Below are 26791 nucleotides of genomic sequence, written 5' to 3' on the forward strand. Positions count from 1 at the left end.
GCAGTTAATTATAAGCAATCTTTTATGACGTAATGGGAAGGAACGAAGAATCGGAACTTTCTATGTCGGAAATTGTTCGAAATTCAAGCCTTGAAATGCGATGATTGGGCATTTTTGTTAGCGTTAAGGGAAGGGCTGTCCAGGAGCTATTCCTCAACTTTTCGGTATTTAAGTTTCAAAAGCGCAGTGTTAGTGAATCTTCATTGATGTTAGGGGAAGGGCTCGGGATCAGGGGGGCTTTCCCCCGGAATTTTTTTGGAGTTGAAGTTCTAAAAACGAAGATGAAGGCCCTTTTTAACGATATTTTCGGGGGGGAAATGTCGATTCCGTCGATTTGTTGGAAATTAAAGCTCTAAAAATTATAAATTTAAGACGATCTTCGAAAACATTGGTAGGAGGGGTTGAAGGACTTGACCTCGGAATATTTTTGGATTTAAAGTCGTAAAAATACATTTGTAGGCGATTTTTGTGATGTGTTGGGGGGAGGGGAACGGAGAGTTCGGTAGCCTTCTCCCGGAAAATTTTCAAATTTACAAACTTTTTTTGGGGGGTGGAGGGCAATCGCCCAAATTGCCCTCCTTGTGGATTCGCCACTGGGTTACAACGAGCCACTTTTTTAATGCAAAAATTAGAAGGCTTTTAGAAGGGGAAATCATCCGAAATGCGCTTAAGTTCCCTGAAACCCTGAAACACGTACGTATGCAGTCAATTGCTAGTGTGTGCTTTGTTGCACAAAGGTATACTACATTTTGCTTTTAACATTTATTCTATACAAGTTTAGAGTTACATATTTTTCCTTTCTTGCCACAACTCTTGGAAGATCCCAATTTTTAGTCTTTTTGCTCAACTGGTCGCAGCAGAACATCGTTCACGTCAACATGCGGTGGGGATTTCAGGACATAAATCACAGTCTCCGCAATGTCTTTAGCGTCCATACACTTGATGGAACTGTAAATGCTTCTAGCTATTTCTGGGTTTTTACTGTAGCAACGATACTCGAATTCTGTTTCCACTAATCCGGGACTTATACTCTGAAAAATAATAATAATGAAATAATATTACTCTACAAATAATAATAATCATAGATAATAATAATAAATATTAATGGTAATAATAATAATAATTATTATTATAACAACAATAATAATAATTTATGTCCTAATACTTAGTAAACATAACAAAGTGCTAAATTACAATTTTTATGAATCATACGTATATTTCAGGAATGCTTGTAACTTATTCGCGCAACATCGGGTAAAATTATAAAGTGTGACAAGAACTAATATTTAATTACAAAATTAAAGAAAAAACGACTCCGACGATTGCACCACCTACTGAGTTGAATTTCGCGGGCATGAACATTGAACACATGGGAAAGAGAATTTTGGGAAGAGAAAAGAAATTCTCTAGATAACATGGGAAAACACAGAAAAGGAAACAAAAATTACAAACGAAAAACTGTATTTAGCATTACTTCATGCTTCTTTTGTTAATTCGAAGGTTCCATCTATTTTTCAGAAAACAATTTCTATCCATTCGGCTCCAAATCTGCGGGTAAGTCATTACTTTAAAAAAAAATTGTTCACTTTCTGAAAATGCGCACTGCATGTGTGTGTTTTTGGCACTACACTATTAAAAATATTCCTGAAACTTGACTGCACAAAATGGTTTCGGGTTACTTTTTCCAGTTTCTTATAAAATTTATCTGTACTGTAAACGCTCCATTTCACAGTAATATTTACCTGAAAACTTTCTTGGATTTTTAGCATCGCATTTTGATTTCCATTGTTCTCCTACGGCTTTACTTCAATAAGAATTATGAACTGGAACTTCTGTTACATAAATATAAAATTTTAAGCGGCCTTGAAGAAAATTGCTTGGAGTAAGCAATAAAGGGTCTCATTTCACTTTAAAGAAATGTGTAATTAAACAAAAAAAAAAATATCGCAAAAGAATGTTCTCTTATAACTTGTGAGCAAAATTTCTTTCCAAAATGAGCATTACTTTTACATTCAATTTTTAAGCAAGAACTTTTATAACAATGCTGCTATTTCGTTTAAAAAATGTTTATCTGTGAAAATAAAAGAGATATTTAAAAAAAAAAATAGTCGCTAATTGAAAAACTCTGGATAAACTAAGCTGGCAAGGGAGTTAAAATCGTTCGAAGCATTTCAAAAAAAAAAAAAAAAAAAAAAACACTTTGGAAACGCCTTTTTTAGGGAGTGTATGTCATGGTTGACGGATGCTTGTTACGCCAAAAATAAAGTTTAGATTACTTGTGTCAGTTTTAAATTTAAAAAAAAAATAAGACGCTTTGAAACTGATTTAAATTAAAGTTTCATTATTTATACAATGATAAACTAAATATTTCGGGCCACTGCTCCCCCCCCCTCACTACAGCACTCAGTACGAGTAACAGAGGGACGAATGACTAACAAATCTTAGAAATCCCGTTAGTAAATAAAAGACTTTTGAGTTCTAACCGTAAAAAAAACTCTTACTTAAAACACGACACGATTAAAATTCTTTCAAGTGACCTACCGAATATTTCATAATACGCACCTCGAGGGTTTCACTCAAACCAGCTACTTTTTGCCAGTGAAATTGCTTAGGAATATGATGATAAGAATAATAATTAACTTATTCATTTCACTGGAGTTGTTTAATACATTAACTAAATTGGCTTTAAATAATTTGAACTATAACAGTAACTTAAAACTCTTCAACATATTTTGCATTCACTGAATCTTTAAACAGGCGTATTGCTGCAGAAACTCCATTTTCTGAAACTCTTTAAACCGGAACCTCGTTTAACCGACTTCGGTTTATTCAAATTTCATTTTCTTCATTTACTCTTACTTTTCGAGCAATCAACAGTAAATTTTTCAAGCAGCAAATAATGGGGTCGTTTCCGAAATTTTAAAGGTATTTTTTTCTGAAAGAGCGTGCTTAAAAACATAGGATCTGACCATTTTTCAAATAATTTGACTAAGTTTAATATTTTTAAAAAAATTCTTTAATCGGTGCGCTTTTATTGTTTACGCTTCTGCCGATGACATCACAAATGATGAACTGCCATTCACTGTTGCCATTCACAGAGCGCAATATTTAATTCGTTTCTTGATTATCATAACGTGGCAGAGCTGGGGGTGGTTTATAGGGTTCAAACTTCCTCCAAAATTTTTCATCCAAAGAAATGCTTTTTATTATTTATTCATATTTTGGTGACAAAAATAATGTTATTGTCATTATTATTTCAATTTTATTTGTGAAATGAAATTAGTATGACTGAAAAATTGTACAAAATCATTGTGTGTTTATGGTAGCTATTGAGAAATTCATTTATTATGTAGCAATATGGCAAATTCATTTATTATGTAGAACATTCCCTCCCGCCATTTAGATAATCTATTGTAACAAAAATCATAGAATACACATGAAACCAAATATGATAGACCATATAAATGTTTCAAAAAATGTGTTTGGTAAAACCCCCTTCGAAACAAAAGTATGGTTACGACCCTGTAACGTGGAAACGCGGCAGACAGATGCGCCAAAGTACATCATTTGTGACGTCATAAAAACCATATCTTATTTCCATAATCGGAAATTTAAAAAAAAATTAATTAAAAATTAAGCATTGGGAAAATAAAAAAAAAATTTATCGCTCCTTTTTTTTTTTTTTTTTTTTTTTTTTTTTTTTTTTTTTTTTTTTTTTTTTTTTTTTTTTTTTTTTTGCTTATTCTATCAAGTTTAGAGACAAGTGGTACTTTTGACTGATGGAAACAACTCCATTCTAATTTCAGAAGCGCAATTAAGTTCAAAGCCATAGAATTTAAAAATAAAATATTTGTTCGTTAAGTAATCAGTTTTTATTAAGTGAAGTCCTTCTGTAATAAATTTCAAAGGTTTTGCTAGTTCCAAGCGAATTATATGTAACGTCAGGTAATGCATATTACAATAGTGAGAGAAAAGCACTGAAAAATAATATTTGAAGGCCCATTTTTAATAAATGTTATTATGTTTTATTGACTCATGCATTCATCTGCTAAAGTACACAACGAAAGGTAGAGCTAAACATTTGCGGTGCATTCCAAAGTTTTAATGAAGCAATTCGGAACTCCAGCGCTCGAATACGCTACCTTGCGGCGATGTACAAAACTGCCGATGAAACTAAAACATTGCCACGTTGCGTTCCACGTGTGTCTGTTGACGTAAACACAGGCAGTTTGTTCTGAGTATTTATTAACGCAATCGATGAGTCTTAGTTTGCTTTCAGCTACAGAAATTAATTCGTCCCTTAGTAGTATTCTCGAGCTTCTCAAAATAATGTTAGTTTTCCTTATTTCCTTCTAAAATATGAGTTGATTGAAAATGGTGAAAGCGAAAACTGGATTAACAAACTTGGATAACGTTATACAAGGTAAAAATTTTTATTGTTTTGTATGAATTTGTAAGAATATGAGTTTTTTTAATCTTAAATTAATTTAACTAACAATCTTTTACAGCAGCATTTAGTTGGAATGGACGGTATGCAAAATATTTTCTTGAATATATTATCGTAGAACAAAATGAAAAATGTTTCACCGAGAAAGAATTTACTTTATTCCTTTTATTCTCAGCTGAAAGGTTTCGCCAAATTTGTTTAGGGTTATAGTTTTAGTATTGTGCGAGCAAAGTAGCCTTGGCGAGATTTCGCGTTTTTAGTTAAACCATTTTTAATTTTTATCATAAGTGGAATAAAATGGTAGTAAGATTACAGAATTCGATAAGTAAAAAGAAATAATGGTCAAACTGAAAAGAAAACTACCATCATATATCCGTGAGAATTCTGTAGATGATTTGCATAACTTGACGTAATTAAATCGTAACTCAGAAATTAGAAAAATCGAAACAAAAAAATTTTTAATCAACCGATTCGGGAATTCGAGAGAAATAACTCATCAACAAATGCAAAACAATAAGCGCTAGCCAAGCAAGGCAAAGAAGTATCATCTTCTTTCGATAATAATTTGTAATGTCATATTGAATTTTCTAGCATCAATTGTTGTTCTTGTCAGGCCACAATTATTATTTAGTTTTATCAAGAATTGATAAATATCGAATTCAACATCGTGGAAATAGCTGCTTAGAACTACGAACTACGTAGTTTGCATTAATCTTTGACGTTTAGTAATGCTTCTTGAATTCTCATTTCTTTCTACGTGGGCCAGAATATTCACAGGACTTTGAAAATTAATTTAAAAAGAATAAAGTGAAAAATATCATACATACGAATAAAAATCACAACACTTTTAGCATTTTCTTCGTTACCACATGCGTTTGTTTTAGTTTTTAAGTCGGCCATTAGACAGTGACTGCAGTGCCCCCTATAGTTCGTTGGAGTTGCGAATACGAACACAGTATCAACTTATCAAGCAACCGATGCAATAATTTTAAGAGATAGAATTCAGAGATTTTTCTCTAGCAACAAGTGTATGGTAAAAAAAAATGATAATAATAATCAAAATGTTTTTACGTTATTGGGGGGGGGGGGGACAGGAGTCAAGGAAAGCCTCAATAAGCCGTATTCTTTTCGAAGTTCGCAAAGTTTAAAAACTCCATCTTCTACCACACTTGCTTAGGTTCAGCCTTGAAAGTAATTTGTAATTTTTTAAAACAATTAGTTGTATCATTAACAATATTCATTTTTTTTTTTTTTGGCATCAACTAAAATTTTCTTAACCAAAGTAAAATAAAGTAACATAATAATTTAGAAACGTCGATTATTATTTAACAAGGAGAATAATTTTTGACTGAAAGGACTCTGGAAATCAGCGTAGGAAATACGAAAAAAAAGCAAAATGTCCTCATATGTAACTGCAATCGTTGCAAAAGGCAATTAAGTCCATGTTTCTCATGGTCGATTTCGAAATGGCGATGACAACAGGAATAAACATCTAAATAAAAAGTCTTCTTCTTTATTTCCTTTCTTCAGAAAATTTTCTATTCTGTCGTCGTGCTCGAAGTGGTGGAAAGATTTAGTCCTGTTTCGAAAACACCAAAATTGAAATGAAACTTGTCAGATTGTTTTGCTTTGCGATTGCTATGTTCTTTATCATTTTTACTCAGGGTGTTGCGCAGTCTCAAGGTATTTTTGAATATTTAGTTTCTCTTGATATATTTCTAGTGGGATTAAATTGGGTAATTTCGATCCACTGCATTTCTGAGGTCTATGATCACCTAATTTTAATTTTTAAAAAAATAATAAAATTTGTATGAAATATGAAATTGTGCGTAGAATCTTGGAATACTTTACTTAAGTAGGTATTTACTTTACTCAAGAAAACAGTACTCAAATATATACTTGAAATATGCTTTTTAGTTTACAAAATGAAGTATTTTTTGAATAATTGAATAATTTTTGGAGTAATTGAAGTATTTATTGTATGCATATTCCCAAATATGCACACATTTTCCTAGATCCTCCCGCCTCTTAAAATTTAATTAAATGTAAAGCTTTTTTTTTTTTTTTTTTTCGTTTTTGAAAAAGACCTAAAATCAGTGTTAGCTTTTCGATTGTTTCGACATCTGTTGAAAATATTGAAGTTAATTACTGTGAAATACATCAAATGTTGCACTTCATACATGGGGCAATTTTGGGGTAATTTTTGATCGTGCTCATTTCTTGCTGAAAATATGAAAAGAGAGATGTAATAAATGCATAAAATGGATTATTTTAGGCAATAGTTAAAATTTATTAACAGTATTTAAAACAATGAATGAAGAGGATTCGAAGAAATTTAGAGATTTTGAAGTGTTCCTTTTTTTTTTTTTTTTTTTTTTTCAAACAAATCATCTGATCTGCTGCTTAACTCAGAATTGTGAGTTATGCAATGTTGCCAAGTCTATTTTTACTTGGAAAAAAAATTAATTAATGGTGTTCAAAAAGTCTTTGACACATTTAAAAAAATTATAGAAAAGCAACAAATTATCTTATGAATATGCGGTTTGCGTCACAATGCTTCCCAGGTTCAAGAATTTTTTATGACATCGTAACAAAGGGCGAAAAAAGAAAAAAGTAATTATAGGTAATCGCTGCATCGGCACAGTAAGAAAAAAAAAACGTCATGTGAGGTGTTGAAATCATTTTATTAAACTGAAAGTCAAACCTTTAATTACTGGTTTTCAGTGTGTACACCGTTTGTGGATATGGGATAAACTTAAGTAGAGTAGACCTTTGGAACGTTTACGCGTTTTTTCAATGAATTTTCTAAATTTTATGTTTTAACTTGGGAAATTTTAGAGATTGCGGTTTTATAAAGCAGTTAAGGGAGTCAAAATTGATATATTCAGTTGCTGCTCAGTTTGTGTTTTTAACCGCTAAAAAAATTATTTTCGAGTCCTAGTCAGTTGCGTAAACTTGCCCCGGACACGGGGCACGTTTACGCATATTTATTCTGATACCTAACGCGGTTCTGTTAGTCTTTTGAACATATTGTCTTACCACCGTTAAAATGAAGCAAATTTATTGCAGACTGAATAGTGTATAAAGTAAAAGCTGAACGGGCATGAAGACAGCACTACATGACTGTAAGCTATACGACACGAATTTGTATCTCAATTAAAAATTAAATGGTGATATTCAAAACTAAATAGCCTGAAAAATGTTTTGAGCCAGTTCGGAGCGAAAAAAGCGTCAAGGCACGTTTAGAAGTAAGACATAGTTAGAACGTGCGTATAACGGTGCTTCGACGTTAACGCGTAAACTTTCTCCAACAAAAATAAATTTGTAGTTATTTTTAACGTGAAAAAAAAATTAATAACATTTCAGTTCATACGAATACAATTCTCAAAAAAAAAAAAAGAGGATACAATTCTGCTAATTTTTAATTGTTCTTTCTTGACAAAGTTTTATTTATGCACAATAAGCTTCAAAATGTTTAACTCAGAATTTACTCTACTTGGTATAAAACAGATTATTCCTTCTGCATGCTAGACCGAAGCTCGACTGATGCGCTCAAAAACTTGTGAGGATATTTGCTAGGGAGCAGCATCAATATGTTATGACTGTTGGCTCTCCAGTTTTATTTATTTATCTATTTAGAAGCTAAGCTGCTTCACATACATAGAGGAGTGCATGCCAAGCGCTTTGCCTCCGGACACACACATGAAAGATTTACAGCACAAGAGATGAAAATAACACCCACGGCTCCGGCAGAAATCGAACCCATGGCCTCCGGCTTAGAAGACGATGCTTCTACCACAAAGCCACGGAGGCCCCGGCTGTACAGTTATAATTCGTTTTGAAAAGAGGGCACTGCTAAACGGGGGCAGGTCTACCCTACCGTTTGAGCCTTGGTTTCCTAGGAGCGAACACGCCGATCGTCTTCGTCGCTCCTCGCCGAGGCGAAAACTTGATTCTTCTGCGCATGCGCGCCCGAGCTAAATCGACGTCGTGAATGGCCACACCGGAATCCACTTGACTTTGATTTCAGCGTCACAGCGAGGAGCGACGTCGAAGATCGGTGATTCGCTTCTAGGAAACCAAGGCTTTAGATTAGATTAGGTTCTAACAACATACGGTGCACATAATGAACTCTAGTAATGAAAAGTATTGTTTTCTGTTTTATAAAATAATTAAACATCTCTCATGACGTTTGTTTTCAAGCAATCATCATACGCACTGTAAAAAAATGTGCAAGGTTACCAGTTTTAATGAGTGTAACGTTACACGAATTCTGAAGTGTGTGGTATCATTGTTTTAAAAACTTAAATTGTTGGAGGAACCTCGTACAGTGTTTTCAGTAGAATTCAAAGCGCATGAGTAAATATCAGAATCGGCGCAAAGCAGGTAAACCCTTATTAGAGAAACGAAAATCGGCCTCTGTGGCCGAGCGGTAAAAGTTCTTGCTTTGCAACCTGTGTATGAGACTCGTGTTGTAGGTTTGGACATAACTCAGGTTCTTTCTTCTCTTAATGCAATAAAAATGTCTTGTTTGTGTATTAAAATAGATAAATAATTGGTGTATATTGGTTATGAAAAAGCGTGAATTTGATAAATATTGAATAAATGAATAGTTAAAAGCAAGAGCTGTAAAAAAAATTTCTAGGATTTTTTTTTTTTTTTTTTTTGTACTGTTATAACGAAATTTCAAGTATTGTAACCTACTAATTTATGTTTGTACTTTCAGTTTAAAACGTACATAAAGAAATTATTACTTGATCATTTAATATATCTGGATAGTTTAAACTAAAGCCCCTATATATACGAACCGACGCATCAGCTTAAGATTAGCCATTTTGGATCGGAGCGCGTGTTTGATTTGTTGTCTTTTCTGGCGAGTTATCGGGTTTGGTGATTGTTTAATGTGAACAATTATTAGTGGCACGTGAATTGTTTATTAAATAAAATATCATTTTCGTCACATTTGGAGAAATCCGAAACTTTACTGTGATAACCCTAGCAGTTCAACAATGAAAAATCCGATCCAAAATGGCTAAACTTAAGCTGATGCGCCGGCCTATCTATATAGCGGCTCTAATTTAAACCAGTGACGTTCATAGCACCCCCGCAACTCCCGCGGCGAGGGGGGCGCAAGAGGTATGAGGGCGCACGCTCAGAAAAAATAACTGTTAAAATTAAAAAATATATATTCTTTTGGGAAGGGGGCTCACCGAAGTCTATGAACGCTATTAATTTAAACCATCGAATAATTAACTTGAGGTATAGGTTGAGGTCTACTTACCTCACTACCTACTACTTACATTAAAAATGAGTACCGCTCAAGAAAGTCAGATGAAAGCTAAATTTTTACCTTTCAAGCTATTTCTCTTTAAGCATACAGAAAATTCTGGTATAAAACCTAACGCAGAAATGAGTGAGACGTTACTCTATAGTTACATTACCATGGTGTAACCTTCCACAAGCGATGTGTAACTTTACACCAGTTATATCAGTTAAGTTGCTCCTGAGCAGTGGAGGCAGTTAAGCTGCTACCGATTTTATGGAGTAAGGTTACACAAAATTTTTTACAGTGCAACGATTACTTTTAGTTTTTTCCTTTTTTTTTCCGATGTCAATAAAAAAAAAATTCTTGAACCTGTGAAGTGTTTTGGAACAAACATCATATCCATACGGCCAGTGGCGTAGCTACACCCGACTTTCGGGGGGGGGGGGGGGTTACTTCTATATATATATATACACATTTATTTATTTATTTATTTATTTATTTATTATATATATATATATATATATATATATATATATATATATATATATATATATATATATATATATATATATATATATATATATATATATATATATATATATATATATATTATATATATATATGTATAATCGCTTGGAATTTTTTCCTTTTCTTCTTTTTTTTTTCTTTCTCTTCTCTCTTCTTTTTCTCTTTTTTTTTGAGACTAACTTTTCGGGGGGGGGGGGGGGGTTTGTCCCCAAAACCCCCCCCTTAGCTACGCCCCTGCATACGGCAATTTGCTGCTTTCTAAGAATTTTTAAAATGTGTAACGACTTTTCGGACACCTTGTATATTTGATTTACCTCCACCCCCCGCCCCCTGATAACACAGAAGGGGAATAAAAATTACAAACCAAGTAGAAGTATCCTTACTGCATGCTTAATCGGGTTGTTTCCGAAATATTAAAAGCATTTTTTTCCGAAAAAGCCTGCTTAAAAACATAGGTTTTAACCATTTTTTAAATAATTTGACAATATTTAGTATTTTTTAAAAATTATTTTAATCGGTGCACAGATTCAATTTCATTTTCTACGCTTCTGCTCGTGACATCACAAGTGATGAAATGTCCTTCTTTGATGCCATCAGCTCTGAGCGCAATATTTTGGCATTAGATAAAGATAAAATATTATAGCGCAATAATTACTAATGAATTTCATTGTTCGCTTCAGAAAAGCCTTCATTCTAAATTCTCATTATGATTGCTGTTAATATTAACGTTTAATGGCAACCTTTTTATTAACAATGTGTAGTGCGCCAAAGTACATCACTTCTGACGCCATAAAGACCACGACTTATTTCCAAAACCGGACATGATAAAAAATTAAATAAAAAATAACTATTGCGAAAATAAAAAAAAATTTCTGGCTCCATGTTTTTTTTTTTTTTTTTTTTTCTTATTCTATCAATTTCCGTGACTAAAAGTAGAACTTTTGACCGAAGGAAACAACCCCATTATGAACGCGAAGTTTCCATCTGTTTTATTGGAACCAATACCACTTTTCAATCCTGATTTCCACAGTTGTAAAGGTGTACTTTTTTCTAGATTGCCCTCCACCTGTGGCCTGCGCCCGCATGTCTGGTTGTACCATCAACGATAGCAGAGGGTGCACTATTTGCATATGCCCCGTTGGAGGAAGACGAAATTCAAGATATACTCCTACAATGCTTGTTAATGCTTATTTTCCCTAATATCTTTAAAAAAAATAATTGGGAAGATCTATCTTTCATTAACCGAATGCTTTTTCAATAAATTACAAACTCATTCATTAAGTATTACCTCATTTTCTTGAAGTTAAAACTAGAATTACGGGAGGAGTGATTTTGATCCTAAGCACACTTGTTTTGCAAACTTCTCCTCTGGATTTTCATAAAAAGCTTAATCCTTTCGTGACTTTTCCTAAATCATTGTGCTATGTAATAATATAAAGGTTTCAAAAAATTTGTATTTTTTAACAAAACATGACCTAGAAAGTTATACTTAGAAGCGTGGGAAGGGGGTCATTTCCACCCCTTTAAGAAAAAAAATCCAAACACATTTACTGATGATGAAACACAGCAGAAACTCAAAATTCCTCTAGGAACGTATCACTGCAAGAATTTGACGCATTCATAATGTTTTTGTACATAAAAGGGACCATTAACCGCTAGTTTATGAAATGCAACTGAAACAGAACTGGTTATTTAAGCGCATTTTAAACTCTTTTTAAATATTCCATTACATATTTTTAAAATCTCTTTATTCTTTAAATAGATTGAATTTTATATAAATGTAATTGTTTTGAAGGGTCAAATTAATTATATTTATATATAATTAGTTTGACCTTTCTTATTTCCCTATATAATTATATTTAGTTTTTTGTTCAAAATGTCAAAATGACCCCCGTTGTATTCTAAGTATACAGAGACCGCCGTATTTCTAGGTATACGAAGACCGCCGTAATTCTATTGTTAAGCGAATTTAATTGCTTCCTAAATCTTGCAATTTATAGTATGCAGTTAATTGTTTCTTCTTTTTGGGGGTAAACTGTGTTTGTGTATTTTAATGGCTATTTTCTACTTTAACTCGTCATTGAACTTGGAAATTCATTTTTAATGATATCCGTTTGTTTCCACAGTATTTTACTTCTCAGTGTGGCACAGCTAGAATTTTTTTTCCTGAAAAAAGTCCTGGTTGATAAAAATCCTTGGAAAGCCAGCTTGACAATTCATATATGTACACATATACTAACATGGCAACTAGGACTCGACCGATGCAATCGGCCTGGCCGATGGATCGGCGCCGATGGTTCAACAATTTAGCCATCGGCATCGGCGGCCGATGTTTACTTGGAGGAAACATCGGTCCATCGGCCTTAAAAAACATCGAAAAGCCGATGGAATTGGCCGATGTTTTCGAAAAAAAGAACCTTCGCTGTTTTACCTTTTAATACAAAGTAAAGGGAGTTATTGTTTTCATATAAACTTTTTTATTTGAATTTCAGTATGAATTTCTTTTTTAGTCACCCCTGAAAGAATTTTTAACACTGCATTCAGGTATAAACAAGTTAATTATTGCGTTGTTTTTTGCGGCTGGATGTGCGTATGTATCTCTCATGAGTCATAACTCAAAAATGGTAAGCTGTTAGAAGGTTTAAATTTCGTATGTGGGGTCTGCGTACGTTCCAGGTGTGCACTTCCTTTTTTGTTTTCAATCGGGTGCTCTAAAAGGCCTATTTACTTTTTTTTTTTTTTTTTTGTGGCTATCAATTACTTATTTCAATGCAAAACTAATAAAGCGTCTTAGACTGAACATTTGGTGATATATTTCCGAATTGGAGACCAACATGGAAACAAATATGAGATGACGAAACCGATTTTTGTGACATTTTGTTAGATTCCCGTTGGATCGACGGTAATATTTAATTTTTCGATATTTGTAATATGAATCACAGTAACGCAGTCTATTCTGTATCGCTTCGGCGGAGTTACAAGTTTGGGGTCCGTCGAAATACATTTTGGGGCCCTCTTTTTCTATCACGGAACTTGTAAAACATTTATCATAAGCATTTTCGTAACTCCTACGGAGTCCCTATGGACATGGGGCCTTTTGCGCAATTGCAGTATTGCAACATTTGCGATATTTTAAATTCGCCACTGCACATGAAAACAAACTGGAGTGCAAGTTTTAAAAAGGTTCTTCTGCTCGCTCTAAGGCAGTTATTCTCAAACTGAGGCCGGGGAGGTGCACACCTCCCTAGTGGACGACGAAGAGTGTCCCGGGAATCGTGCATGATTAGAAAAAAATGAAATGAAAATATAAAACTATTAATTTGCTCAATTTTGCGGTCACATGTGAATATTTTCGACATTATCGCCTTTTTCAGGTTGTTGGTGTAGTTTTCATCCACATATAAGTGAATCTGAATTTTCAGCATTAGCACCACATACAAAGTCAAAGCATCGAAGAAGGTATTGAAACTGATGCACTGCGTTAATTTCAACCTAACATTCAGAAATTTGTCAATCCCAAACAATTGCAGCCCTCCCACCAACGTAGTTGGTCTTATATGCCAATCTCACTTAGATCATAGATTTCCTCAAATTAATGTGTATTAGTTCTTTGCTTCTTTGATTTCATTAGTTCTAATAATAACACGCTCAAAATGAAGTTATATGTGTAGTAGTAATACACACAAAAATCCGCCCTCTTTCTTTATAATATTAGTATAGATTTCACGCAGGGTGTCTAATTACTGTACAGACCAACTAAGCCATGGCCTAGGATCCCGTCTTTTATGAGCCCCCAAATTGCTAAAATTGTTTCAGCCAAAGCTGAAATTGCACGGTTTGAATAAAGGTTGTTAAAGTTTAGAATTGTAAAGGGCCCCGAAAAAGTGTTTGGCCTAGGGTTTGGCCAATATCTTAATCGTACTCTGATTTCACCTACAGGGTTGATCTCTCATATCAGGGGTGTGAACTTGTCTCTGATTAAGATCCATTCTTGATGCTTTTAAATCAAGGTGTCGTGATTTACTTCCAAAATGCTTTGGCTTGGGTGTCTCACTTGCCAAATCGATTAACTCCATAAAACAAAAAATGGAGAACAGTTATGAAGAAGATGGTGTTATCCATAGGAGTAAATAGGCCTTCGTGTTACATGGTCAGAAATGTACTGAACCAAAACTTTAATGTAAATTCACATGCTAAGCATTTTTAAGTACTATTAAAGCAGAAATGATGATTTTTTTTTAAAAGTGGAATTAATAGATTTGACAATTGAGGCATCCATTCAATGATAAGAGGAAAGATAGCGTTAAAATATTTGAAAACCAATGGTATAGCAACTTGTATTACAAAATTAACATAATCACGCATTCATCATGCATGGTATTAAAAACAAATAGCGAGTTATTAAAAATTCTAAGCACTTTTACACTTTTCTTTTCTCATTGTAATCCACCTCTTCACCCATTTTGCAGTAGGAAGATAAAGCGCAATATCTTTAGAAATGAGTTCTTAAGAAAGTTGAAAAAACGCCATTTGGGTTACATACTAAAAATAGGTGAAAGTTGAAATTTTACGCTCTTTTCGTGCTTTATTTACAGCGGAAACCAAATAAACAAGCTTGTATTTTAAAAAAAACGAAAGAACAATAGATGACAAGAGTAAAAAGAAATAATGGATGAAGAACCTTCCAGTTATCGCGCTTTACCTTCCCACGACAGCATTGCTGTGATATCTCCTTTGTTAGAAGGCATCGCAGCAATGGCCGGAATGGGAAAAAAAAAATGATTGAATGTTATTTTTATAAGCCTATTTTTTAGCTTAATCAAAACAGAAAAAATTCGTATAGTGATCTGGCACAGGAGAGAGTAAAAAAATCCGTTCTGAATACATGATTAAGTTTCTGTATATATGCATAGTCGAACTTTACATTTCTCAGTAATTTACACCAACTTCATGAATTTAAGCTTTTTTTTTTTTTACTTTTTTGCAGTATTAGTAGATTTTTATCAACTGTAAAAAAAATCGCAATTAACTTCTTTTTTTTTTTTTTTTTGTTTTGCTTGCTAAATTTTTCTGTTCTCTCTTTTTATTACTCCCTATTAATTTTGAAGTTGTTACGATGTAGAAAGCGAAAAAAAAAAAAGATATTTGAGCTTGAACACCAAACGAGTCCTAATTTTTTATTTACTCGTTAAAGAAATTAAATTCGTAATTTCTCCTACCGAGAAAGAAAGATGTTCTTCCCAAAAGATTTTTTTTTTCCATAATCGATTTTTTTTTCTTTCTGTGTTTTAGCTACTTTCAACTTTAAAGTAATTTCCTATGATCTCATTAACTTCTTCTAGCAACATTTGGATTTAATTTGCAAAATATTTTAATTACGAACTGCATAAGTTATACATAAATAACACTTTTGCAATTTCTGCTCCCTTTCACAGAATTTCTTACTTCGTTTAATGATTTTAAAGCATTTTTTTTCTGAAACTACTTATATCCGTTTCTTTTTCGTTACTAAAATGTCAACTAGATAGCGCCACTTCTTGACTGAAAAACCCATGTAATGTTGTTCCTCGAGTTTCCGATAAGTTGCTGTTGCTGCTGCAAAACATTTTATCAGCTGCTAAAGAACACCTGCGTTATCTTTATAAAGATAAGAGGAAGTAGGAAAGGTTACTTTAATAGCATAAGCAGTGTGTTGATGCTCGTTACGTTTAGTAAACTATCTTTGGTGAGTTATCGCTTTCGTAGGCGAAGTGAAAATTAAATGGAAACCTTTTTCACCTTCATCGAACGGTTTCGTTTATATTTTGTAAACCCCATTTTTAACTGATGATTATTTCATTGCATCTTTTTTTTATTATTATTAATTTTATTCATTTGCTTTGTTGCTCATTTTTGTTAGTTTTTTTATGCAATTCAGCAAGATAGTTTTCATTTATTTGTTTTAGTGTATATTAATTATTTTAGTGCCGTAGCTCAACTACAGTGGCTAGAAGGGCACTGTAGCTCAACTCGGTATTTACTTACTCGGTATTTGGCCTGCTGAGCAAAAATTCCGCATACTCGGTACACGGTACTCGGTAAAATATTGATTGTGTTCTGCCAAGACCGAGCGTAGTGGCAAAAATTATATATTGATAAGTATCAATGACAACAAATAATTTTTAATTGCTAAAAATATTCTTCTTCAGAATAAGGTGTGATTTTATGCACACTTAAAAAAAAAAAACATGAGTGGCTTGGATATTTTTAGTATGTCTTCGTTTAAAAATCAGATGCTATACTTATTGATTTTATTAACTTGTTTTGACTTCTATTTTGGTCTTGCTTTCGTTTTTGCCAGTGTTTTAGCCTTGTCACTGTAACCGGCATCTCCCGTAGTGTGCAGTTTTTTAATAATAATTGAAGCTAGGTATAATATGAGACAGCGAGAAGCAAAGGGATGCAAGTGGCAAACTTAAAAATTTGGAGATAACCAGTACAAATGGTAGGTAAACCCCTCCTCTATCTTAGGGAAAAATATAGTTCTAGTAACCCTGGTAGGTTCCGGTACGCATTTAAGCATACGGTACTCGAATTTGGACATGTGAATAACACGCGCTCTTTATTGGTCGAATCGTCTGTCAATCAATCGCCTTTCGCTGGAAGTGATGCGAGAACGTTAAGTGCAAATGTAAACATCGTGTTATAAGCTGTTTATTTTTCATTTTTGAGAAATAAATTGTTTTGTTGAGAAATAAATTGTTTTGCTATCGTTTTATGTTTCTCGAAAGCGTAGTGGCCGCAATTTTGTACTGATTTTAGAAAGAAGGTTATGTTTGAGTGGCAACTATTTTGTTGTTTACATTATGGATTTCTGTTGCTTGCGAATCGAGTATGCTTCTTCATTAACTTTTTCTTTAATGAATTTTATGCATAAGTGGCGTTTTGTTATACGTATGGATTGGATCAATAAGAATATTCATTTTTATCTTTTTGTTCAATCATTGCTAAGGTGAAATTTGCTAGAAAATAATCTTATTATAATTGTTTTCCAACGTTTCTATGAATCATTATACCAACCGAAACTCGAGTGATGCAATAACCAGAAGCAAACTTAAAAGAGACATTAAAAAGACGATGATTTAAAACCCTCAAAATAGCTCAGAAAAGTTATCTGGAATGGTTTGCTAGACATATCCTTTATAGTATAGTTAATTTCTGTTCCACGCTGTCACAAACTTTAACGCTGATTTAAAGCTAGAATTGTGTCATCATTGTGTGCTACTTGGGGCTTGTGTGTATCCGCGTTTTGTATCCGCTGGGGCAGCTACAGGAGAGGCCATAGGGCACCCCCCCCCCCCCAATTGACCACAATACTATCCATCCCTTGTGTTGAAATATTTTATGAATAAAGTGAAAACAATTACAAAATTTGATTCAATTCATGAATTATCTTGAGTTGTAAAGGTTGAAACCTTTTTTTTTTTAAATTGTTCATAAAATTCATTCGTAAAGTTATTTGGTGCCTTAATTCTATCTGATTTGGTGCTTTTTATTGACACCTAATCAGTTTCAAAAAAAAACTTTGTGGTCAAAACTCTAAAAATTTGTCAGCATCATCCTCCACTGCCGCCCCCAAAAAAAGGTAGTTAAAAGCCGCCCTTGGGTACCTGTTTTCCGAAATCCTTTGATTTGACACAAATGAACCAGTTATTTAAAGTAAATTCTGGTTTACTTAAGGTTTGAGAAAAAACAAAAAATGTACGCAACCACAGATAACTTGTAACCATCCTAACGAAAATTAATCTCTCTTAATAAGGCTTTAAAACAACAAGCTACAGCTATTATTATTATCATAGTAATTATTTTCATGGGAACATTTTTTTTTCAGTCAAGCATAAGCAAAAAATAACCGCAATTGCCTAAATATAAAAAATAACTCCTTTTTCTGTTTTAATTGCATTTTATAAGAAATGTTATACATAATTTTGATGTTTGTCAATTAAAACATTTTGCAATTGATAGATTCAGCAATAATTTAAAATATTTTCACACCAATGTCAAGTGTTGTACTAATAAATCCTGGAATACATCACACTGTAGTTCAACAGTTTAATTAATCAAAATTTACTTTGAAATATAAATAAATATGTATATATATATAAATTAGCCATGAATAATTTTTTTTAATCATTCATTAACACTACAAATCTATAGAAAACATAACTGCACAATTTGATTTAAAAGTTCATAACATGTTTAAAAACATCAAAGTATTCAAAGTTAAATTAAGTATTTTAAAAAAAAGGACGAAGGAAAAAAAATAAACTTATCAGCAAACGAACTTTTGACCTGATAGGCATCAATTTCTCGTCTTCCACTCAGTATTTGTTTTCTTTCTAAATTCTCGGACTCAAGTATCTATGTCCACCATGGACTTGACGTTGCTTCTTATTAAAATCTTTTCATCATTTTCTACAATAATATTGTGAAACTTAGCAGGTAGATGTTTGCTTTTTATTTTCATGGAGAACGAGAGCGAATCCATATCGGCCATCTCAGAACAACATGGCGCGTGTTTCAGCGGCGACGGAGCGAAAGGCAATTGATTGACAGACGATTCGACCAATGAAGAGCGCGTGTTATTCACATGTCCAAACTCGAGTACCGTATGCATAAATGCTTCCGGTACACAGCTTGATTTAGAAAAAAAAATCAATGAAAGCCTACCTAGGATCTGATTTTTAAACGCGTTTTACTCAAAATTTCAAAACGTCCACTTGCATCCCTTTGCTACTTACTGCCTCATATGTCTTCCAAACTTCGATCGAAAAAACGGTCACAAAAAATCGTTTTCGTACGGAACGATATTTTCTAAAAATGTGTTCAGCACATCTTAAAATGTGCAGTTAAGACAAAATTGCGAAATCGTAAACGTTCACGAATCCAATACTCAGTTCTATATATTTTAACTTTAAAAAAGTAAGACAGAAATACAGTCAAAGTACAAAAGAGTTCAAAGGGACGTTATAAAGAGTTCAAAGGGACCTCTTAAATTAATTCATCTTATAACGTAGTTTATCTTATCTAAAAAACAATAAACAGCGTTATGTGTAAATACAATAGGACGGGGACGAGTTCGTCTTAGCGGTAATTCGTTTTAGGAGTGTTCGAATTAACGATGTTCGACTGTGCAACATTTTGTTTTTGAATTAGTGACATTGAAAATTTGTCAGAAGTTGTATCTATAAGAGTTTATGAAAATTTGAAAAATATACATATTATTGATTTTTCGTTGTGCTCCAAAGGAGAGATCAATATTAAGAATCAATATTAATCCACAGGAAGCATTAATACTTACTGCTACTCTGATATGACTTCCTATGTTTCTGAGCTCCTTCCTTAATCCTTCAGTTAAAGCTCGAACCATAAACTTAGTGCCTGCGTACATGCTTATATCCATAGCTGGGATACGATGACCAGACATGCTGTTGAAGTTCAGAAAGACATCAGTACTTTCAATAAAATTATTTTGAAAATTCTGAAAATGTCAGTCTCAGTATCATTAAAACTCAGTTGTAAATATATTTCAAATGTTGAAAAAGAATATTTCTTTTTATCTCTCATCATGATGATATTTTTGAACAAATCAATGAACCAAGTAATTTCCATGCTTTTGCTGTCAACCATGCTTTTAAGTTTGGGCGAAATTACTGGATTATTTATTGCCATGTAAACTTCATTGGTAGAACAAAATTCAAAATCGCAGATGCCCGAACTGTAGTTTTAATATTTAAACCATTTTCCGAAACGACTTTTGTTTTGGAAAATTCTCGTGGGTTATCTAAGTGCCTGATTTCAGGACAGCAAAATTTTGTCTCAGTCACACATACACACACACGCGCGCGCGCACGAACATTTTTTTATAAAGAGAGAAAAATAGCTAAACAGTAAAAGTTGGATAAACAATGTCTCAAACGAGAATGAGCTAATTTTATGGTATTCAATTTTATTTATTCCCACTAAATATTTGATGCGTAAATTACCTGCTTATATGGATGATCTGTCCATCGTCAATTTTGTTCTCTTGCATAAACTTCACAGACTCCCTTGTGCATATGCATAATGCAAGAACATTCACCTACACATTAGAACATATAAAATCAGGACACTGTTTTAAAAATAGATATTAAAGATAGATTAAAAATAGAATATTTTAAAATAGATTAAAAATAAATAGATAATAGAATACAAGAGAAGAACTTTATGCATTTTTCGATGCTGATTTCAAGAAAAAATAATGACACATATTTCGCACGTCGCATTTTCATGAAAAATTCAATTTCACGTGGAATAGAATATTTTCTATAAACATAAATAAAATTTTTTAAAAAAAAGATGATGCCAGATAATACATGCAAAAATGTTCTAGAGAATTATTTTATATGGGGAATTTCAGCAAGAAAAGAAACCAATCTCAATTTTATTAAAAAAATCCTGATGTGATGGGAAAAAATAGAGATGATTTTCGAAATCAGCATACCAAATAACATAAAGACCAGCGAAAAATTATTTCGTATGTTGCAAAAACTTGAATTTCGTGGACCTGTGTCATTGAAAGATATCATAACATAACTATCTAACTTCAAACTTGGAATTCAAATTTCTTTAGAAATTTATGCTAAAATGTCTTTTGAGTGCCTCGTTTTCTTCATTATTCACCTCTTTGCAAAGCTAACTAGTTAACGAGCACTTATATGGATGAACTTAAACAGTAAAAGTTTATTTAAATACTAAATTTCCAAATTACCAATTCCCACCATTTATGATTGATCAGAAATAAAAATACATAACGTTATGCGCTGTAAATAATCTTTATGATAAGTGTACGGCTGGATGTCAGCAATCGTCTTTATCTTTTTTCCGCATCCTAATAAAAATTCCCTTTTTTTTCAGGAATATGCCTCATATTACTTATTCTAGATTATCATTGGTCATAATGTGACGGAAGCAAATTTCTTGGCCATTTCCATTCCATTTCATTTTTAGGAACAAGAAACTCCCAAGTAAGGTCCTGTCGCAATTCGTGATTGCGAAAAACTTAATTTGAATTCAAGACGTCAAACTTCTAGTGAAAACATAATTTAAACTAACAAATAAGCTGAACTTATACATTTTAGAATAATATATGAACACTTAAATAAATGTGTGACATAAGCAGTAGGTTACCGCCCTTAAGCCAGGACTAAGGTAGAACAACATGCAGTATACCGACAACCTAGTGACATCCAGGACTGCAGTTTCGTCCTTGTTAAGAACTCATAAGTCTGGGTAACTAAGCTGGAGGCAGATGTCATCTCATTAAAGCTGAGAGTGTCAACAAAGACTGACGATTCCGTATCGAAGACGAAACTGCAGTCTCTGGACGGGATAATAGGACTAGGTAACAGAACTGGGTAACCGAACTTATAAGTCTGGATAACTAAGCTGGAGGCAGATGTCATCTCATTAAAGCTGAGAGTGCCAACAAAGACTCACGAGTCCGTATCAAAGACGAAATTGCAGTCTATGGACGGGATAACCGGACTGTCAGTATATTGCATATAGTTCAGTATATTAGCATTTAGCTCTGGCTGAAGAGCGGTAACTTACTGCTTGTTACACAAACTTCGCTTTCAATTAACAAGTTGAACCGCACTATTACTGCGGATTCTAGCAGATGAGCCAAATTTACCTTAGATACCAGTTTTTACTCAGCTTCAATGCTATTACATCTGCCTCTATCTCGCTTATTGACTGTTCAACACTGTTTAATCTTTACTAATAATAAAGCTGAAAGACTCTCTGTCTGGATGTTCGGAGGATGTCTGGATCTCTGTGACGGGCATAGCACCTAGACCGTTCGGCCGATTTTCATGAAATTTGGCACAAAGTTAGTTTGTAGCATGGGGGTGTGCACCTCGAAGTGATTTTTCGAAAATTCTATGTGGTTCTTTTTCTATTCCAATTTTAAGAACAAAACTATCATAAGATGGACGAGGAAATTACGAAATTATCATAACGTGGAACCGTAACATGGGCACAAGCCAATTGGCGAGATACGAAAGTATCATAACGTGGAACCGTAACATGGGTACAAGCCAATTGGCGAGAAAATTCACCATACATTATTTGTAAATATACAGACGAACCAAAAGACCTTTTAATTTTTCTATTACGGGCAAAGCCGTGCAGGTACCACTAATCCCTAATAAAAACGGAACTGCAATCGCTAGATGTCACGATCGGACTGTTGGTACGTTGCGTGTATATTTAAAAAAAAAAAAAAAATTATTTTTTTTTTTTATTTCTTTATTTTAGAGTTGAAAATTTTCTCTGTTAAAATTTTTACAATTATTATTTTTGAAAGATTGTAAAGATAATGAGGCAGTTGTAAGCAAAACATCCGAGACATGCATGAAAAATTCAAAAATTAATGTAACTACTAATGAGAATTTTTCAGCATAACTAAAACAGTAACATAACTAACACAGAGACTTAAAATAGTAGCAGTGAGAGTACTCACTATCTAAGAAAGCCACCAAAATATGTAATATCTAAATTGCAAAAAAAAACTAATGTGATATTTCGGAAAAATTATTTACATCAATCATTGTCCTCCATTCACTTGTTTTTCCAGTTAACAAAGGGCAATCAAAAGATAGTCCAGCGTTGTTGATGCAAATATCCAATCGGCCAAATTTTTCTCGAATTTCTTCAAACATAGAGAGAATCTCATCTTCTTTTGTCAAATCACATCTGTTGAATTAAAAAAAGCGAAATACTTAGATTTTTATTCATAATTGCATGGATTTGGGCTATTTGTAAACCTTAAGCAAAAAACCGTAAAAAACACTTCTATCTTGTAGAATAAAGGTTTTGCAAGTGAAATAAATACCTTTGTGGATGAAAAGTAAAATAAGAAATAACGTCAAATGGCAGTAATCTGTAATTTGTGAATTAACTAGAACCAGAGGCAATCCGGATGATAGGAAGTCCGGAAAATCCGGGTAGTGTGAGTAATAAGCAAAGTAAAAAATTAAATTACTTTGATGACTTCCCGTTCATTACTTGAAAAAAAAATACTTATAGCAAAACTACGGAAAATTGTTTAACAGTCATAAAAATAAAGTCATTGTCACATTTTTAAAAAATCAAAAGGCAGGTAAAAATCGAAAGGCAATAAATTACTTATGAATAGCGGTTTGCACAATAATACTTCATAGATTCACAAATTTTTTATGACATCGTAAAAAGAAAAAGAAAAAACTTCCAAAATTGTGTTTTACGGCGGCACTGTATCGTCACAGTAAGGAAAACAAACGTAATGTGAGGTGTTTCATCATTTTATTTAAAAAAAAAGCAATTCCTTTCATTACTAGAGTTCAATGTGTACACCGTATGTTGCTCAAACCACATCTAAATGGTACTGAAGTTCATCTCATGTTCTGTAGCGAGCATGGGTTGAAGATACAGTTAAGCCTATTGTCCGTTTTCCACGAGAAGGCACTTGACTCCGCCTTCATCACGTGGTATCCGATGATTCTATTTCGTTGCTTTCGGCAGAAGGCGTATTCGAATCATAGCATTTTGTCGTAAAAGCAGCAGTTTCTAAAATGTAAGAATAATAAAAGTATCAACAGATAAGTGAAGCAAGTGATGTTAAAGACACTGACTTTTTTTTTTTTTGAACATTAAAATGCACACCAAAGTTAAGGTTGTCTCATTTACAACGTGGGGATATGTTTACAGATCACCCCCGCGTAAAATTGAACTTTGTGTTTGAGAGGGGGAGAAGTGCCTTCTCGTGGAAAACGGACAATACTTGAGTAATTGGTATTTTCAAATCTTCAGTGCTAACAGCGCTACCACATTTGACACAAATGACCGCAAAAATATTCGTGAACCTGCGAATTATTTTTGTGAAAACCACAAATTCATACGACTCTTGGTTGCTTTAAAGTGTCAAATACTTTTCCGATACCATGTATATCAAAACATTTTTTTCTCATCTTTTCTTTAAAAAGAATAAGTTCCCTGTCTTCTGGTTCAAACACGTGTTGTGTGAATAAAGCACTGTAAATCTAACAATGCATCATTATGGTTCAGCTGTAGTGAGTGATGTTTATTAGACTAACATAATTTATTGTACAATATATGCACTAGCTGCAAATTTAATCAAAATAAAAAGCAAATGCTACGCTTACTAAGAGTTACCTTCCTAACAACTTTAAAACGCGTTTTACTAAAAACTTGAAAATGTCCACTTACATCCCTTTGCTTCTCACTGCCTCAATCGATTATGAATTTTACCTGCTCCTCTGCTCTCGCTGCTCAAACTAGGTGTTTGCAACTCCAGGTACGCCAGACATACACTCTGGGTAATTGGAAAAAAAAATCAGCTTGGGGGGGGGGGATGCTTCCTATGTCTTTGAAATAAGATTTTGATGTAAATTAAACTTTTGTGTGTATTTTTCATAAATTTAACGAATAACTAAAATTTTTCTATTAAATGAGTTTAGGTTTCACCTAGAAGTCTTATAAAGCCCATGCCTTTCAGCCTTTCAGTTGAATGTGCTGTTAGTGCGCTTGTTAAGGTTTTCTACCTGCATCAAACTCATGGAGACAAAAATCAGTGTTCATTTACTGAACAGTCTCTGAGGTAAATTAAGAGACGCTGCGGTAAATGGAAACAGGATTTCATTCGCTAAAAACTAGCCATAGCATCAAATTTTTCTCACACTGTTGCTCCAGGGGATCAGTTTTGTATGCAATGCAAACATTTACTGTCTGACCACGGATTGTATGGAAACCGGAAATGGACGAATCTATTATTTTTTACCGATGTCAGCTTTTGCAGAAGCAGAGTCTCATTCAAATAAGCGGAATACGCGCATCAAATTTTTACTTTTCCCCCTTATTCAGATAGATTCGTCTTATCTGAACGTTTGAAAATTCCATGCAATCTGTGGTTGGATAGTATTTCTCAATTAATGCAGGAAGCAGCAATGGATTTACGATGAAACTCTAAAATGTTGTTGCTAATTTCCTCAACTGCCTTTATAAATTGACATTGTACTGATCCTGACAGCAAAATTACTATATAATAGTGTTAACTATGATACAATACGTGTATACATCTGTTGAGACAAGCGATAAAACTTGTCAAAATGACAGGACTGATTAAAATGGAATCTTCAGTTGCCCATGTGTACACATTTACATAAGTGTGTTACTACACTTATCTCAAAGAATCTGTTCAAATTAATTCAGGAATGATTAAAATGGTATCGTGATGCAATATTCGTGGATGCAATATTTCTTGACTTTGTTCTTGAAAATAAATATTACGAGTAATCCTTTGGCTCTATTGTCATCTTTTTTCAATAAACAGTAGCAAAAGTTTGATTTATTGAAAACCAAAAATACTTTTTTGCTTCATTGCATTACGATGTTGAGAGAAAAAGATTCAAGAATATCGTTCAGGAAAGGTTACTGCTGCTGTAAAAAACAAAACAACAAACATTGTATGCATCTTGACTTTAAAAAAATCTAAGAAATAACTTACTTAATGGCGTGGATACTTCCAGGTGTATCTATTTCTTGGCTCAAATCCCTAATTTGCTGAACGTTTCTGGCGCAACCGACGACCCTAGTTCCATACTTGACTAATTCTCGACAGATGGCAGCACCAATTCCAGTTGACGCTCCCGTGACCAAAGCTACCCGATTATTCCATTTCTCCATTCTTTGAAATGAAAATTTAATCAATAAATGAGTAAAAGTTTTTAGAAAACAAGAAGTTTTTCCAGAACTTACTTTTCCGGGGAGAATCATCGAGTTTTTGAACTTCAGCTACATTGTTTTTCTTTTTCAATTTTCTTCTTCGCCAACTCCGACGTCTCGCGAGCATCTTGTGACTCAACGGAATCATACTTGTTGCCGCGTGAGACGTGACTTTTAGTTTAATAGTGTTGAAAAATTGTCTGCAATATCGAAACTTTCAAAAAAGTTTAATTATTTCATGTGCTACAGTGCTACGTGCACACCAAAATGTGCTGCAGATCGCAGCACATATTAGCAATAGTTGAGGGAGGAGCGAGCTGAAATTTCCCAAGCCCCTCCCAAAATAAATCTAAAATTACTCATGTGAATAAGGATTTTAGTAGATTCGAACTTACTGAAATCAAGAGCTGAGGAATTGACAGATTTAATCGCTACAACCGAGTTCTCGTAAAAAATGAGTTCGTGAAAAAAATCATATAAAACTCATACATTTGCTTTGTTTTGTTTTTTAAATTTCTGTACAGTACCAAAGAAGTCGGTTAATTTGCTTTGAACTATCTTGTTTTCACTTTCTTTTGTGATGGTCTTTGAAGAATACACGTGGCTTTAAAAATATCGACACTCCCCTTCCCCCTTCCCAAACCACTACCAGGATTTGTTTTTCTACTCATCAAAATCAGGCCCTGATCTATAAATTTTGCCCCCCCCCCCCCCCCCCCCTGCAGCAAAATCTATACGGCACCTCT

At 33.4% G+C, this 26791-nt stretch overlaps 1 protein-coding gene across 1 annotated transcript in view; it reads right to left on the bottom strand.

Moving 5' to 3' along the window:
• Positions 1 to 818: 818 nt before the first annotated feature.
• Positions 819 to 26791, bottom strand: part of LOC129235223 (uncharacterized short-chain type dehydrogenase/reductase y4vI-like) — a 43608-nt gene continuing 17635 nt past the window's right edge. Inside the window, exons 6-10 of the mRNA XM_054868928.1 lie at positions 25828 to 26007; positions 22865 to 23018; positions 20267 to 20361; positions 19582 to 19708; positions 819 to 1031 (exon numbers count right to left, since the gene is read on the bottom strand). Coding sequence (XP_054724903.1) covers positions 831 to 1031; positions 19582 to 19708; positions 20267 to 20361; positions 22865 to 23018; positions 25828 to 26007 — 757 coding nt within the window. The 3' untranslated portion in view covers positions 819 to 830. The remainder of the gene's footprint in view (positions 1032 to 19581; positions 19709 to 20266; positions 20362 to 22864; positions 23019 to 25827; positions 26008 to 26791) is intronic.

The sequence above is a fragment of the Uloborus diversus genome, chromosome 2 (assembly GCF_026930045.1).
Source record: "Uloborus diversus isolate 005 chromosome 2, Udiv.v.3.1, whole genome shotgun sequence".
NCBI classification, from domain to species: Eukaryota; Metazoa; Arthropoda; class Arachnida; order Araneae; family Uloboridae; genus Uloborus; species Uloborus diversus.